Source organism: Lytechinus variegatus, chromosome 12 (assembly GCF_018143015.1).
Source record: "Lytechinus variegatus isolate NC3 chromosome 12, Lvar_3.0, whole genome shotgun sequence".
NCBI classification, from domain to species: Eukaryota; Metazoa; Echinodermata; class Echinoidea; order Temnopleuroida; family Toxopneustidae; genus Lytechinus; species Lytechinus variegatus.
The window spans coordinates 9356683-9370945 of record NC_054751.1 but is presented as its reverse complement, the minus strand read 5'-3'; the positions used below and the strand labels follow the sequence as shown (position 1 = coordinate 9370945).

The window sequence follows — 14263 nt, the reverse complement described above, 5'->3', positions numbered from 1 at the left end:
ACTTTGCAATCCATGATAGTTACCATTGTAACGAGGCTCAACATCCAATCATAATCAATGTTTTCAAGGTCTGATGTTAGTAACAATAAAAAAATACGATAATTGTAGGTCTTGATGAAACAGGGTCCGTGTATGCTTATAATGAAACTGAAATATATGCAACGATAAGAAACAACATTAAAACGTTATTCTGCAACATATCCCCTATATAGATATCAACTTCCCACAATTATGGATTAAAGTCCAAACCTTTCCTTAAAATTCCATTTATGATCTAGAACCAGGTTACATTATTTTGGGGTGACAACATGGTGCCGATTCTGACTCTTTAAAACGAAAAACATAATCATGAAGCAGAATTATTTCGCTTTATGATAATCTAATATTTACTATACAAATACAGTTATCATGTTATAGCACACCAATGCTGTTTTATGTATAAATATTTATCTATTTGGGGGATTTTAAGATCCTTCCGATTCGCTTGTAGTATGTAGGATGGGTTCACCATGTCCATAATGAACGGATTGCTAATTATATATAGAATTATATGACTTAACTCAGGCTTAAAAATGGCTACTTAGCATGATAAACCGCTAATATTTTGACTTTCGCTTTTTAAACTGACCAAACTTGGATGGTGTGTCAGAAAGATTGAGATCAATTCGAAAATACATATTTTGATGAACATTTACATAACAAATATGATTCAGTACAAGGAATATAATTCGCTGAAATTGATATTGAAATTAAAACTGGGTTCGATATTAAACTGTCTGTAAAGTTTTTAATCTTGTTACAGGATTTGGAACCTGTTGGATTCAAGTCATTTATTAGGCCATACCTAACAGAGTTATGAAAGATGGCCAATCATTATGGTTTGGATAAAATTTGGTGAAATTTGGGATAGAACTCAGTAAAGTTTAACGAAAAGGGAATATAGTAAGCATAACTATATCAATATAAATCGTGTTAATAAACATTATATTTTGCTTTAGTATCTCTCTTCTCTTTATCCTCCTTTATATCAGGTGCATACATAGACTTCTCATCCTAAAAGTGATATGAAAAATCCTAGTCTACAATAATGGTAAATATAATCTAATGCAAACTCTATTGTTTCCTAAAGTTCAATAAGTCACAATTTTAAACCGTGTGCAAAACTAACATTTTTGGCATTGTATATTTCACTCGCTCTTAAAGTTGTACATGTTCGTGTAGAACCTGATCATAAGTCTGAATAAAGTGGCAGGAGCTATTATGTGTTAGGCTAAATAAAAATGACAAGTACATGAAGTACAAGTACATGAAGTACGGCGGTACGGGATGCATTCATCATATTCAGTCATCATGGTCATGTAAAGAAAAACATGAGAAAGTTTTGTTCCTGTGTGTTTCCATCCATTCTCGTTCAAATCTCTGCATTTCTTTATTAAGAGTATAATATGCACAATATTCAAGTCTAAAACAATTAAAGTGTCTTACACAGCAACATGATTTTGAGAACTATTTGCAGTATCTACTGTCACTATACCCTGTCAATAAAAAGATATTCTAACTTGTGAGATGAGAATTTAACTTCCTCTCTCCCGTATGCAAAATGTTTTAATGTTCTCTGAAATAATTTTCAACATTTCACAATCATGGATCTTCTTTACCTGCTGTTTCATCTGTGTCTTGGCCGAGTAGGCTTCTTACGCTGAAGCTTGATTTAAGGATAGCTTTATTTTTGTTCTGAACAAATTGTCCTGCTGATGGTATCCCGGAGAGAAGGTCACCTTCTAACTGCTTTGAGATGTGAGGAGGATGCCGAAGATGAATCGCCTTGGAAACCACTGATGTATCTTGACCACTGATGTTATATTCTCGAAGACCATGCCCTTGTTGTTGGGATTGTTGAGTGGTATATATTCGGTCAACATTCTTGGGGTCTTCTGCATCGTGGTCGATGATGAAACGCTTGACCGGTCTTAATGTCGGCATCGGGTGATCGTCTATGATGAGGGAAGAGGGTGACGAGGGCACGGTTGACGAAGGGCTCTCGAGCGAATCGCCCCGTCGTTTCCTCTTTCGTCGAAAATTCCCGTTGTCAAACATTTTCTCGCAGTTGGGGTCGAGGGTCCAGTAGTGGCCCTTTCCCGGGTCGTTATCGGCTCGAGGTACCTTGATGAAGCAGTCGTTGAGGGAGAGGTTGTGGCGAATGGAATTCTGCCAGCCTGCCTTGCTGCGCTTGTAAAACGGGAAATTTTCGGCAACGTAGCGATAGATGCCGCTGAGGGTGATTTTGTGCTCGGGCGAGCTTTGGATGGCCATCGCTATGAGGGCCGAGTAGGAGTACGGAGGTCGGACCAGTTTGTAGAAGTCATGATGGGCAGCGAGGCTCAACCAGCTCAGGCCCTCCACGGTGGTAGGGAAGTACGGGTGTGACGAAGCGAGATGCGAGAAGGGATGCGTTAACGCACAGGGAGGCAAAGAATGGGAGTAGTACCTAAGAGCTGCCAGGTTACGGTGAGCCAGATCGGTGTGGGTGATTACGGGCGCTTCGCCGTGTAGGGTGGATGCCGATGCTGCATTCCACCAAAGAGCTGAATGGTAGACTTGAGATGGGTGCTCCATGCGGGCGACGGGGCTTAGATGGCGGACCGCAGGGGATGATGCCGTTTGGATGCTACTTGTCTGATAGATACTGTCTTCTTGCATTTTGAACTTTTATCCTAATCGACTGCAGACAATTTCCAAAAAACAGAAAAGATTTTAGTTCTGGTCGACTCTGCCTTGCCAAATCAGTTTGGTATGGATGATAAACTGTTTAAACACAGCAGCAACATGAAGATTCAGTGAGTTTTTGCAAAGTCACGAAGCCACAAATTTTGCTTTCTTAAGAATAGATGAGACACGCCTCTCACCGTGTCTGGATCAACTTTATGAACTGAGTGCGATGAGTTGCCTGTGCCTAAAATCGGTCCATCACCCAATACCGCCATCAGGCGTGTGTCAAAACAATATAATAAAAACACCAGCTAGCCACTCACAGCGCCAAGAAAACTTTACGATTAGATGACGTAAATCCAATCTCCAATCCCCGCAAAAATGAGCATGGGGTGCTCAATAATTTGATAACAGGCTGTCCCCGGGTTCGTAGTGATGTTTTATTTGTCTTGTAAGCAAACCGCCGGTAGGGCAGACAACTTCATATCGCCTTCGAATCCCCTGTTTGTGTAACTGTGTTTTTGTTGCTAACTTCAACAAGGTAAACAAGAAACCCAATCCAAAAATGTATCATGTCGGCTACCAATAATGAACACTCGAGATCCCTCGTTCTTGCTTTCCACCAAACACTGACTACTTTTCTCCCTCTATTTCTGAAAAAAAAGTTTGTGAAAGTAAGAAGGTTTTTTTTTTATCATTCCCGGTCACTCATGATTGGTCAGAAGTGTTCGGTTTCGGAGTGACCACCGGTGACCCTGAATTTGAACCTACTGGTCGCCGTGTCCTTTGTCTCTGAGTTGAAAGTTATACGTTCAGGGAATAGAATATTCTGTGTCAAGATTGCTAAGGCCTCGGCATGTGAACAACTCTTGTTTAAGACAAAAAAGGTAATATCTCAGTCACATTTCCCATACGGCTGCCGTACGGCGAGTAGAAAATAGCCGTTGTAACAGTTTTTGTACCAGCTAGTCAGTGACATATGGGCGGTTTGAATACACAATCAGAAAAAACGGTTGTTTTCAACTCGTCTTTATATTCGGCCGAAAAGGAAATGTGACTGATGTATATAAAGTCACGATATGATGTGATATGATATGTATAACCAACAGAAAAAAAGACATTGGACCTCATTATGACCACACATTCCTACCCAGCCAATTTTCCAAATGGAATTAAAGCAAAAAACAAGAACATTCAGAAAAGTATGAGAAAACTAATTATCGGGGTAAGTACCGACTTTCCTTTCTAAATAAGTCGCAAGCAACATTTGTGTTTATTTAAAGAAAAAACATAACCATTTCATTCATAAAAAATATGCATCTCTAATAACTGAAAGGGATTGTTTCATCAGAAACACCCTGAACCTGCATTCTGATCATCGCCAACTAACAAAGAAACTGAGAAATCGAGGTAAAACAAAGACTCACATGGAATTGCCCTCTTACCAATCGGAGTTTTGTTCCTAAAATGCAACCAAATCAATTTCATAAAACCGCGGAAGTAACAAAACTTTTTTACAAGTATATGTAAGCAGGAGGGGTAATTATGGCACCCATCAAATTTCATGAATTGCGCGATACGGGGCAAGATGAATGAAGAGTTAGAAATGGGCGAAAATAGAAAGAAAAAAGAGGATATCTCAAGGGATTGTCCTTGAAAAGAAAAAGAATATGAATTAGAGAGCAAACCTCTGTAGATTTAATGATCAGCGGTGTTCTTTGATGTTCTTTCTGATTACAAACCCTGCTTGTAATTGTATGGGTTGCGCAGGAACAATACAGGTGCAAGTTAATGTTAGTGTGAACCCATAACACCATTTTACGAGTGTTGGTTCACTGCCACAATTCGTATCCCGTCGATTTTTATGACGAATTTGTTTCGGGTATAAACAAGACCACATTCTAGATTTTACACGGTCGCTGCTGGCTTTTATCGTCTTCTATATGAGTCTTTTGCTCAATGCCATGTATGCGACCATGGACCTACTAGAGACATACATTTGTATCCAGTTGATTTTATATGTTTGCCCAAGCACGATGTGAGAAATTAATAACTGCTTTCGAGAGTACAGTTCACCCTCGACTGCACTACTTTTCCGCGAACCCTTATTCAAACCCCTCCATTATAATGTTGCAGTGGCGTAGCTACGGGGGGGGGGACCTGGGGGCACGTGTCCCCCCTGAGATTTGGTGTGTCCCCCAGGTGCCCCCCCATTACAAAAAATTGGCAGAGCAAAAAAAAAGAAAAGAAAAAAGGGAGAAAGAAGAAAAGAAAAAAGGAAAAGAAAAAAAGAAAAAAGAAAAAGAAGAAAGACAGAACAAAAAAAGAAGAGGAAAATAAGAGGAAGAAGAAGAGTGAATGAAATAATGTGAGTGGAAGACTTGCAATTAAAAGACAAATCTTTTCATGTTACTAAATACAATACAATTCGGCGTTCACAGCGCAAATGTACTTAAATTATCCAGTTTCACATCAGAATATCAATAATTGTCTGCCTACGCTTCATGATCGCGTTATTAATGATACTCAAATGACTATATCCTATTTATGATTTACAAAATATGAATAGAGTGTCCCGCTTTTAGGTCTAAAATCTCAATTTTCTTCCTCTCGCGCTTCGCGCTCGCATCAACTGTTTAGTTACATACCTATCCCATTTATTAATACAAAATGTGCTTAGAATGACCATTTTTTAGGTCTGAATATCAAAAAATTTGCTCGCGCTTCGCGCTCGCATTATTGAAATATATACCGTCTTCGTTGGTAACTGTAAGCAGTCCTTAACAGGTCCCTTTTCGATAATATAGAACAGTTGATAAAAATTTCTGTTCGCGCTTGGCGTTCGCAGTAACCATCTAGTCACATACGAATATTGTTCAGGATCACACATAACATTGCCCAGAAAATTAAATGTTCAGAAAAAATACATGAAATTAAGAAAAAAATTGCTCACGCTTCGCGCTCGCACTTTGCATAAGGCTTATGAGATTATTTCATATCTATGTTGTTTTATAAGAATAAAACTACGAAGTGACTGATATAGGTAAAGATAATTTCGGGCCCCGTCCCCTATTGGCAGAAGTTGGATCCACCCTTGTGTCACACACACACCGGAAAAATGGCCGGTGCCCCCCCCTAAAAAAGCAAGGACCCCCAAGTGCCCTCCCGAGAAAAAAATCCTAGCTACGCCACAGTAATGTTGTACCTATCCCCCTTTAAAACAGGTTATATACAAAGGTTTTGTCATAAAAGTACCCGTCTTGTTTCATGTTTGAAAAGTGAAATGCAAAAAAAAAACATTCTCGATGGACCTTTTTTCTGTATTTCGATTGTCAATAGTAGAATAATTTACCTGTTAATATTAATGAGATTTTAGATCGCATCTTTCGAATGTTTTGTGTTTTATGATATATTTTTTTCATTTCCCAGACTCTGACAATCAATTAAAACTGTGGAAATAAATAACACCATCCAACAAAACGTTGATTTGAATAAATAGATAATCCAAAAAGGAACATTTCATCAAATTCGGATGTAAAGTTAGAAAGTTGTGACATTTTAAAATTTTGCTTAATGTCACAAAACAGTTATATGCACATCCTGGTCGGAATGCAAATGGGGAGACTGAGGACGTCATCCACTCACTATTTCTTTTGCATTTCATTATATGAAATATGCATTTTCTCTTCATTGTCAAGTGAAACAAATATTATAATTCCTCCCTGAATATATGCGGAATTAGCATTGTTTTAATATTATATCGTTCAGTCAGGTTGATCCTTAGTTGTCAAATCTGTAACAAATGAAATATTGTATGTATTATCCAACCAATCAAAAACAAAAAGATAATAGTGAGTGAGGGACATCATCGACTGTCTCACTGCATGTCACCGAGTTGTGCATATTAACTTTTGTGAAAAATAAGCAAAACTTTAATATGTCATAACTTTCTTATTTTACATCCGATTTTTGATGTCATTTTCAGCGTTATCCTACTTTGATTTTTCTCGATGTATTCAAATCAACATTTTCTGGGGTGGACTTATCAGAATACACCGCTCGAAAATTGAAAGGATCTCTAGGTTAATCGAATGGGGTTTCCTCCTTTCTTTCGTTGTATAGAAGTAATATGGCAGCGCTCGTTAGAATAGTAAAAGCCTATTTCTATTATCATGTGATTTCCGACTCGCTAAGTGATTTTAATGTTTTAAATCTTTCAATTTTTTGCATATCTAGTAAGAAAACCCTGAAATGACATAAAGTAAATAAACTGACACTTTTGAAAATATTAAACGTTATGCAAAATTTTTCCTCTTCAAAAATGGCATGAATTAGGTTTTTTTCTCATCTTTTCTTGAATATATCTAAACATTGCTAAAAGGAAAAATGAAGGACATAAGTTTATATATATATATATATATATATATATATATATATATATATATATATATATATATATATATATATATATATATATATTTGCTATTATTTACATTATGTTTGTTCTGTTGCTTATTCTACGATTTGCTTTATTTGTTTTGTTTAGCGAATAAAAACTGAAGAAGGCCAGGGCCGAAAGCTTTACAACATAGTGTATACTTTGCTTCATCCTTGATTCTACTCTACTCTTCACACACACACACATATATATATATATATATATATATAAGTATAAGTATATATATCTTTTACCTTTAACAACGTTTATTTCTAATAAAGGAAACAAAGCCCGGATGGTTTCCTCAAATAGTTGTAAATCGGATACTGGGCCAGTATTTTACTATTGGTCAACGGTTGGAGAAAGTCTAATTCGCAGCTGATGATTAGTCGAGGAAAACCATTTCGATCTAGTTCATCAGTTGCCCAGCTATTCGAGGAGTAGTTTAAAACATGAGCTTTTATCAAAACTTCACCATGCCAAGCTTTAGCAGGGGAAATTTCAAGCACATGACATGAAAAAAAAAAAGCAGCTGAAATTTTATTTAAAAAAAAATACTTTGAAGAGCGAAAAAAAAATGAAAAGGGGAGGAAGATTTTAAAAAGAGACATTATATAATAATAGAAGTTTGTATATATATTATATCTGTATTGTTATTGATTTTATTCATTTGTATTTATCTATTTTTTCTTTCCCAGATTACATTACTTTAGCTTTTCTAAGTTACTCGATTTAAAATGACATTCACATGAAAATCCAAAGGTGTATAGATGACCAAAAAATTGAATATGAAATAGGTCCTGTATGTATAATTATGTAGGCTACATGATTGTGTACCCCACGCCCAATGGAGGCAATGTACAGGCAATATAACAAAGCATATATTCTACACTTCTGTTCCTTTTTATGTTGAATTTTGCATTGGTTTTGCCTTGGTTTTGTTTTTTGCATTGTATTCTTTCCACTGACTTCTCTTTTGGTTTTGTTTGTTATGAAAAAAAATGAAGAAAAAAGATCTGAATAAGCGAGAAAAAAAAATAATCAGAAAAGGCGTAAATATTCTTTTAGAATGCAAACACTGTTGAAATAACCAACCTGATGCTTAAAGGGGAAGTTCACCCTAAAGAAAACTTTGTTTTAAAAATAGCAGAAAAAATAGTAAAAAATATGGTGAAGGTTTGAAGAATATCCGTTAAAGAGTAAGAAAGTTATTAGAGTTCAAAATTTTGGATTTGTGACGTCATAAACGAGCAGCTGCCCCATGTGTTATGTAATATAAAATGTATGAATTTCAAATTTGGTATGGTTCCTGATGACTTAATTTTGTTTTCTTTTCATGATCGGGTGTGAAACGATTTGTCTATTGATTATACAAAAGTTACAGTGAAAACCATTTTCAATTTTCTGAGAAAATGACATTTCATTGATTTTTTACCATTCGCTATGTAGGGATGCTGCTCGCATATGACGTCACAAATCAAATAATTGAAATTCTAATAACTTTTTAATTATTTGATGAATTTTTCTCAAACCTTCGGCAATATTTTTAATTATTTTTTCTGCTATTTTTACAATAAACTTTTTGTCAGGGTGAACTTCCCCTTTAAACATGTACTTTATTAATATTTCACAAATACGTTTTTGTACTTTTTGTGGATAATTCGAGTGATTAAATTTTCGAGCATATTGCGAGCTTAAACTCCATCAAGTTTAGTGAGACCGCGATCTACGTAATTTCTCAAACATTCTGTCTTCGGAAATTATGGTATGTCATTTCATGTCCTCCATCATCAACTATCGAGCGCATGCAGCAAGAAGTAATTTTCAATCGCCGCAGACGTAATCGTGATAATTTCGGCAAACATCAAGAACTGCATTTTTATATGCCGAATGAGAATAAGTTGAATCACGTTTATTGCGAGAAAAAATTATTGATTAGACACAACCATAAACCGTGGCTGGGTGATCGGGGATGAAACGTTCTCATAAAATGTGTTGTTAAATTCAAAACGATTTGTAAGGTTACGACCGTGTCGTTTATCAAAATTTTATTTTGATTAATTGATACTTTTTTTTGTAAGGATGCTTAGAAAAAGAAATTCGCGAAGGTCGCATTAAGGTTATTACTATATAATCTGAGAATGAAATAAAAAAGGAAATTCTGTTACCGATGATTTTTGCCTTTTGTGTTCTTTCGCGTCTGTTTTTCTAAAGCTGTCTAAAGGTAAATTAATCATGGTAAATAGTAAATGGCGGTGATTTTTTTTACCTGATTGCTAAGAAAGCACGAATCTTGTAAGCAAGCAACCATCATATTATGCATCCCTCTAAAAAAAAATTTACCACTTCTAATTCTTCCCCCTTTTCAAGAAGGGATGTTGCAGTTTTCGAATGATATGTACATCTCATCAGTTTCATTAAATCAATGACTCCTCTTCCCTATTAAACAGTTTACTCTTTTGTGTCTCACATTTTTGGCTGCATACTTTTTCAAGGAACTTGCAAACTTAAAGTGATTGGTTAACATTGGTTTGACTTTTAAAAAATCTGAGCTAGAAGGTCACACTTATCACCTGTGTCTGTGATATGTTCCAAACATGAAGCCCAGAAAAAATTGCGTTCGAAAATGATTATTTAGTGCTTCAAAAATTGAAATATAAAGTGACCGGAAACACCATCTTAATACCATCCCATATACTTATGTGTACTATTTATGTGTCTATAAGACGCCTAATTGCAAAATCAGGGTTTACCTTGTAGTTTTAGCTTTTCATTCTCAATAATGGTTGTTTTCAGGGTTTATTAGTTCTAATACATGCACTTGTACACATGTTTCATCTTGGTTTGAGAATTTTTTAAATCGGCTGCTCACAAAGTTAAACAATACCTTTAAGAAGCTTTCAAGTATATTCCTGTGTATTGTTATTCTGAAAATACCGTGGGCCTCCTAACTCGAATATTATGACTGTGAACCTATTACAAGTGATATTGTAATAGGTCCATGAATATACCCAGCAATTTTTTTATTCCCATATATGATTTCATATATATACTTTAAAGTTTGTTGATACATTTGTAAAGGATGAAAAGGAAATGTCGAGCATTATGAAACCCAAAATGCGGCTTTCTTTGTAATTAAGTGCTGCGGCCTGAGCTCCCAACAACATGTAAATACAACATCAGAAGCACCGCTGTGTTGACTTCCGAATTATGGCCCTGTTATCGCCATACCCTATACTCCATCGCCCCCTCCCCTTCTACCTCTCACCCTCCTTATTTTTTTTATATCTGTAAACCTTCCCTTCTGATGTTTTATTTTGATCTGCCCTGTTAGATTTCATTATTGGTTCTGGCCTTTTTTTTCTTCTTATTTTGCATAAATATGTTCCAATATGACTTGCCATTACAAATGACCAAAATGGGACATTCTGAAGATCTTCGTCGTGACAAACATAACAAACAGTATCGAACACTGTAAAATGTAAAATAATGGTAATTTTTTTTTTTCATTATACGGAGAGGGATATTTCGTTTGAGTTTATGGATATTATTTTATGAAAACATTAGCTATTCAATCCGAAAAAAAGTTTTGTCAGGATCGAATTTCGATAGATTCACACGAGAAGTCCAGAAAAGTGACCATCCTAGCTGGCCTGTCGAGTCATGAACTTTATCACAATTTAAAGCTGAGTTATCGGAAAGATGCTTCTAGTCTCCTTGGCGAAACATCCACAATAACCATGAGAACCAATATTGAATAATCATTCCGTTTAATGACGTCAGAAATAAAAATCTACCTGTAAAAGCAACATTCCTTAAGAGATTTTGATGTTTCTGTTTTCAAGGATGCCTGATAACGCTGCGTAGCTACGTGCCGTTTAATGGACGGTGAGCAAATCTTGATACCGATCGTTTAACCCAAAATAAGATTCAAAGTTGACTTTAAAGCTTGCCAGGGTTATGATCAGTTCATTGCGACTCTTTTTGTCACTTCATTGAAATACAAATAACGGTTTTATTTGTGGCATGAATACACAGAGTTTCTTGCCAACGGACAATGCGTGGGTTTTAATGTGCATTTATCTATTCGAATAAGTCATGAACAGCTATATGTACAGAGATACATATCTGTTGATATTAATATATTTTTTTAATATCATTTGAGATATCCATCATGTTCATCATGTTCTTAACCATTTTTATGTGAAATAAAGGAAGATTTTTTTTTTGTGGGGGGGTACATTTTTTTTCAGAAAGAGGGGGGCGTTTCAGAATAGGAAGAGTGATTATCCAGGATAATTCTTCCATCTGTAAATCAGGCGCGGATCCAGGAGGGGGCCGAGCCGGCCCCGCCCCCCCCTATTTTTTTACAACCTGCAGAAAAAAGTGTACTCTTTATCTTGATAGAAACTACGAAAAGCAGGAAGAAAAGTAAGAAAGAGCTATTATACCCATGATGTGTAATTTACAGCCTCGTAACGGCCGGCCCGACCCCGAAAGGAAACAAAAAAAGATGAGGGGAAGAATTGGAAAATAGACTTTATATAAAAAAAAAAAAATCACTCGCGCATCGCGCTCGCATTGCCTGTGTAATGAATCCCATTCAAGAGGATTAAATGGCACTTTATATATCCAGTTCTGAAATCAATTCGCACATTATATTTTAGCTCACATATCAAGCTTTCATTATTTTGTTTGATTTACACTAATTATTATATCAAAATTTTCAGCTCGCGCTGCGCGTTCGCATTGTTTTATTTGTGAGATACCTATCCTCTTTGGAAATTCTTTACAAAATTTGTCAAAATGCTCCTGTATCATGTCAGTAAATAAAAAAATTAAGCTTGTGCTTCGCGCTTGCATTTAAAGTGATTGGTTAACATTGGTTTGACTTTTAAAAAATCTGAGCTAGAAGGTCACATTTGTCACCTGTGTCTGTGATATGTTACAAAAATGAAGCCCAGAAAAAATTGCGTTCGAAAATAATTATTTAGTGCTTCAAAAATTGAAATATAAAGTGACCGGAAACACCATCTTAATTTCATCCCATACACTTATGTGTACTATTCAGGCGTCTATATAAGACGCCTATTTACAAAATCGGGGCTTGCCTTGTAGTTTTAGCTTTTCATTCTCAATAATGGTTGTTTTCAGGGTTTATTAGTTCTAATACATGCACTTGTACACATGTTTCATCTTGGTTTGATAATTTTTAAATCGGCTGCTCACAAAGATAAACAATACCTTTAATTGTTTGAGACACACAAGCTTATTCTTTAATTTTGAATAAAAACGCGCTTAGACCGTCCAGTTTTCAGGTCGGAATATCACTCTCATTATTTAATTGGTGATACTTGTATCCTCTTCATGAATCACTAAAAACATTCATATTTGAGTCCCTTAATTTTCACGTTTCGGCTCGCGCTCGCATTGTTTAGTTGGATACTTATCTTTGTTCATGATTATAAAAACTGCTCAGAATCTTCAGTTCTAAGGACATAAAATATCAAAGATTTTTTTTTGCTCGCGCTTCGCGCTCGCATTATATATTATGACCACATGAGATACCTTATATTTCGACCCCCCCCTCTATTGGCGAATGCTGGATCCGCCCCTGTGTAAAGGTGACTCTTGATATACGAGAAGTACGAAAAACTTGAACAGGGGCAAGAACAAAAGATTTTTCGAGAAAAATAAGATAAAATGGGTTTGGATCAGCTCCGTCGCTTCACTTTCTCACAATTTTTATATATGCCTTGCTTTCTTGTTTGTTGTTCTTCTTTTTAACTCGTGCACACATCGGTACTCATGATACCTATAGCCGTGGCTGCGTTTTAGACCAATCAGCCACGGCACCTCCGAACCACAACCCCAATAGCGAGCACAGGCATTTGCCCCCCCCCCAAAAAAAAAGGTTTCGATTTTTTTTTACAAAACACACTCAGTGTGCTCCATATCGAGAAAAACACATTCGTTATTAGCCAAATCAGGGGCGTAATGGGTCAACAATCTTTAGTTGCGAGCGAGTGAAGTGACCGAACAAACAATTTCGACATTTTTATTACATAATATCCAGAAAATGATATATTTCACCCTTCTCTGTCTGTCCAATTATGTTTTTTTTTCTCGGTCGTGGAAAATTGGGGGGGCGCAAACGCCCCCAAGCCCCCCCCCCCCATCTGTACGCCACTGAGCTCAATCGCTTTAGTCACTCGCTTACAAAAAAATCTTTGAAATATACATTTGTCCTTAAAAGAAGATAATTTAGTGCGTCGTAAATTATGAAGAAGGTAAGAGAAGTAAACTTTGACCCCCCCCCCCTTACTGTTGTGTGAGCCTTCCTTGGAACTCTTATTTTTCTCTTGCCCGATGTAGCTGAAAATCAAAATAGAATCTGGGAGATTTTCGACAATTTTGGCAAACAACATTATGCTCCGGATGATGCCCCACACCGGACGTTGGGAATCAGTGATATTTGTAATCGCAAATTCTATTTGCTGATTGCTTGCTAATTGTTTCTGTTTCCCAGTTGTCATAAACACGTCTGAGATATATCCGATTAGCTTAATCTGTTCCCGTAAACTACCATCCCCCCAAAATGAGAAACAACATAATTGTCCGTGATATACCAGAATTGCAGGAACAAGGTTCAAAGCCGAGAGTACGATCAATGATGACGATTAATTTCTCTTTTTCTCCCCCTCCCAATATGTGGAAATTAGGCCATTTTGGCATTTGTTAGTGAGTAACATAGTGAGGCAAATAATTTTAGGGGCCAGACATGGCGTATGGGGCAAACTTTTTTAAAAGTTGAGAGCGAGCAAACCTAGCGAGCAGTATTGTTTTCATTTTTTATATTTAGATAACAAAAATCCGATTTTGTATGTATTTCGACAAAATATTCTCTAAAAAATGATATTTCATCTTTTCCCCCTTTTTTTCTCTCTCTTTTTTGGTTTTTTTTAAACATTTTGAGATACATGTCCCCCAAGCCCCTGCCTAAATCTGTACACCAGTGGTATGTTAGGACCGGTCATTTTAGACCAATTATTGATAGAACAAATGGGTGGATACAAATCCTTGAAGGAGCTCCCGTTTCGCATGCAGGAGGGTCGC

The 14263-nt window shown here is 36.3% G+C and overlaps 1 protein-coding gene across 1 annotated transcript; it reads right to left on the bottom strand.

Moving 5' to 3' along the window:
* Positions 1–1304: 1304 nt before the first annotated feature.
* Positions 1305–3211, bottom strand: LOC121425569 (forkhead box protein I1c-like). Its single transcript, XM_041621659.1, has one exon. The coding sequence runs from the start codon at positions 2698–2700 to the stop codon at positions 1642–1644; it is 1059 nt and encodes a 352-aa protein (XP_041477593.1). The 5' UTR covers positions 2701–3211; the 3' UTR covers positions 1305–1641.
* Positions 3212–14263: the final 11052 nt, after the last annotated feature.

Excerpts from the sequence above, each read along its gene's own strand:
- LOC121425569 (XM_041621659.1), bottom strand. The coding sequence starts at position 2,700 with ATGCAAGAAGACAGTATCTATCAGACAAGTAGCATCCAAACGGCATCA.